The sequence below is a fragment of the Marmota flaviventris genome, chromosome 6 (assembly GCF_047511675.1).
Source record: "Marmota flaviventris isolate mMarFla1 chromosome 6, mMarFla1.hap1, whole genome shotgun sequence".
Classification (NCBI taxonomy): Eukaryota; Metazoa; Chordata; class Mammalia; order Rodentia; family Sciuridae; genus Marmota; species Marmota flaviventris.
Genome location: NC_092503.1, coordinates 120,773,963 through 120,775,152, shown reverse-complemented (window position 1 = coordinate 120,775,152; position 1,190 = coordinate 120,773,963). Strand labels below are relative to the sequence as shown.

At 45.6% G+C, this 1,190-nt stretch overlaps 1 protein-coding gene across 1 annotated transcript; it reads right to left on the bottom strand.

The window, feature by feature from the left end:
- Positions 1-765, bottom strand: LOC139706128 (nucleolar protein dao-5-like). The gene has a single exon (XM_071613822.1). It carries the CDS (start codon positions 763-765, stop codon positions 1-3), a length of 765 nt encoding a protein of 254 aa, XP_071469923.1.
- Between the last annotated feature and the right edge of the window lie 425 nt (positions 766-1,190).

The following is a 1,190-nucleotide window of genomic DNA, read 5'->3' as shown; positions in this document are numbered from 1 at the left end:
CTATTTCTTTTCTTCAGCTTTTGGTTCTTCCTTCTTATCTTTTTCCCCCTGGGATTTCTTTCTTTTTGAGGTTTTAGGTTCTTTTCCCACTTGTGTTTCCCTCAGGGATTCCTGTGGTTTTGCCACTCCTGTGTCACTCTTTGCCTTGTCTAGCTTTGCCTCTGCCACTCCAGTGTCGCTCTTTGCAAGGGCTGATTTTGCCTCTGCCACTACAGTGTCCCTCTTTGCAGGGGCTGGTTTTGCCTCTGCCACTCCCGTGTCGCTCTTTGCAGGGGCTGGCTTTGCTTCTGCCACTCTGGAGTCCCTCTTTCCAGGGGCTGGCTTTGCCTCTGCCTCTCCAGAGTCACTCTTTGCCTGGTCTAGCTTTGCCTCTGCCACTCTGGTGTCGCACTTTGCAGGGACTGGCTTTGCCTCTGCCTCTCCTGAGTCACTCTTTGCAGGGGCTGGCTTTGATTCTGCTACTCTGGAGTCCCTCTTTGCAAGGGCTGGCTTTGCTTCTGCCACTTTGGTGTCACACTTTGCAGTGGCTGGTTTTGCCTCTGTCACTCCTGTGTCACTCTTTGCAGGGACTGGCTTTGCCTCTGTCTCTCCTGAGTCACTCTTTGCAGGGGCTGGCTTTGCTTCTGCCACTCTGGTGTCCCACTTTGCAGGGGCTGGTTTTGCCTCTGCTACTCCAGTGTAGCTCTTTGCAGGGGCTGGCTTTGCTCCTGCCCCTCCCGTGTCACACTTATTCTGCATTGGTATCAAGGATTCATCAGAATCCATACATATATCCTTTTTTTTGTGCTTCTTTTTGGTTTTTCGGAGGTTTTAAAATCGAGGTTTTGGAAACTGGTGGTTTTTCAGATTCTTCATCCTCAAAACCTGGAAACATGACTGAGCACACAACAAAAATGCATGATTCAGATATCAAGTGTTTTCACTTTATTCCTTTTCCCCACTCCCCTGATATATATATATTTTTTTGTCTTAAAACTGGAAAAAGAAAGAAAACTGGGGTTAGCTTGAGATTTTCCTGAAATTGTAAAATGGTGGAATTACCTAACAGCATAGAAGTATTGATAAAACTCAAGGCTTTTCAATAAAATGGAAGACTAATGAGAGAAAAGGTAAAATGTGATATAAATGAACTGACATTTGTTCGACAGGTTATGACCAATGAATAATGTGTAAGAGCTAATGGAATATGT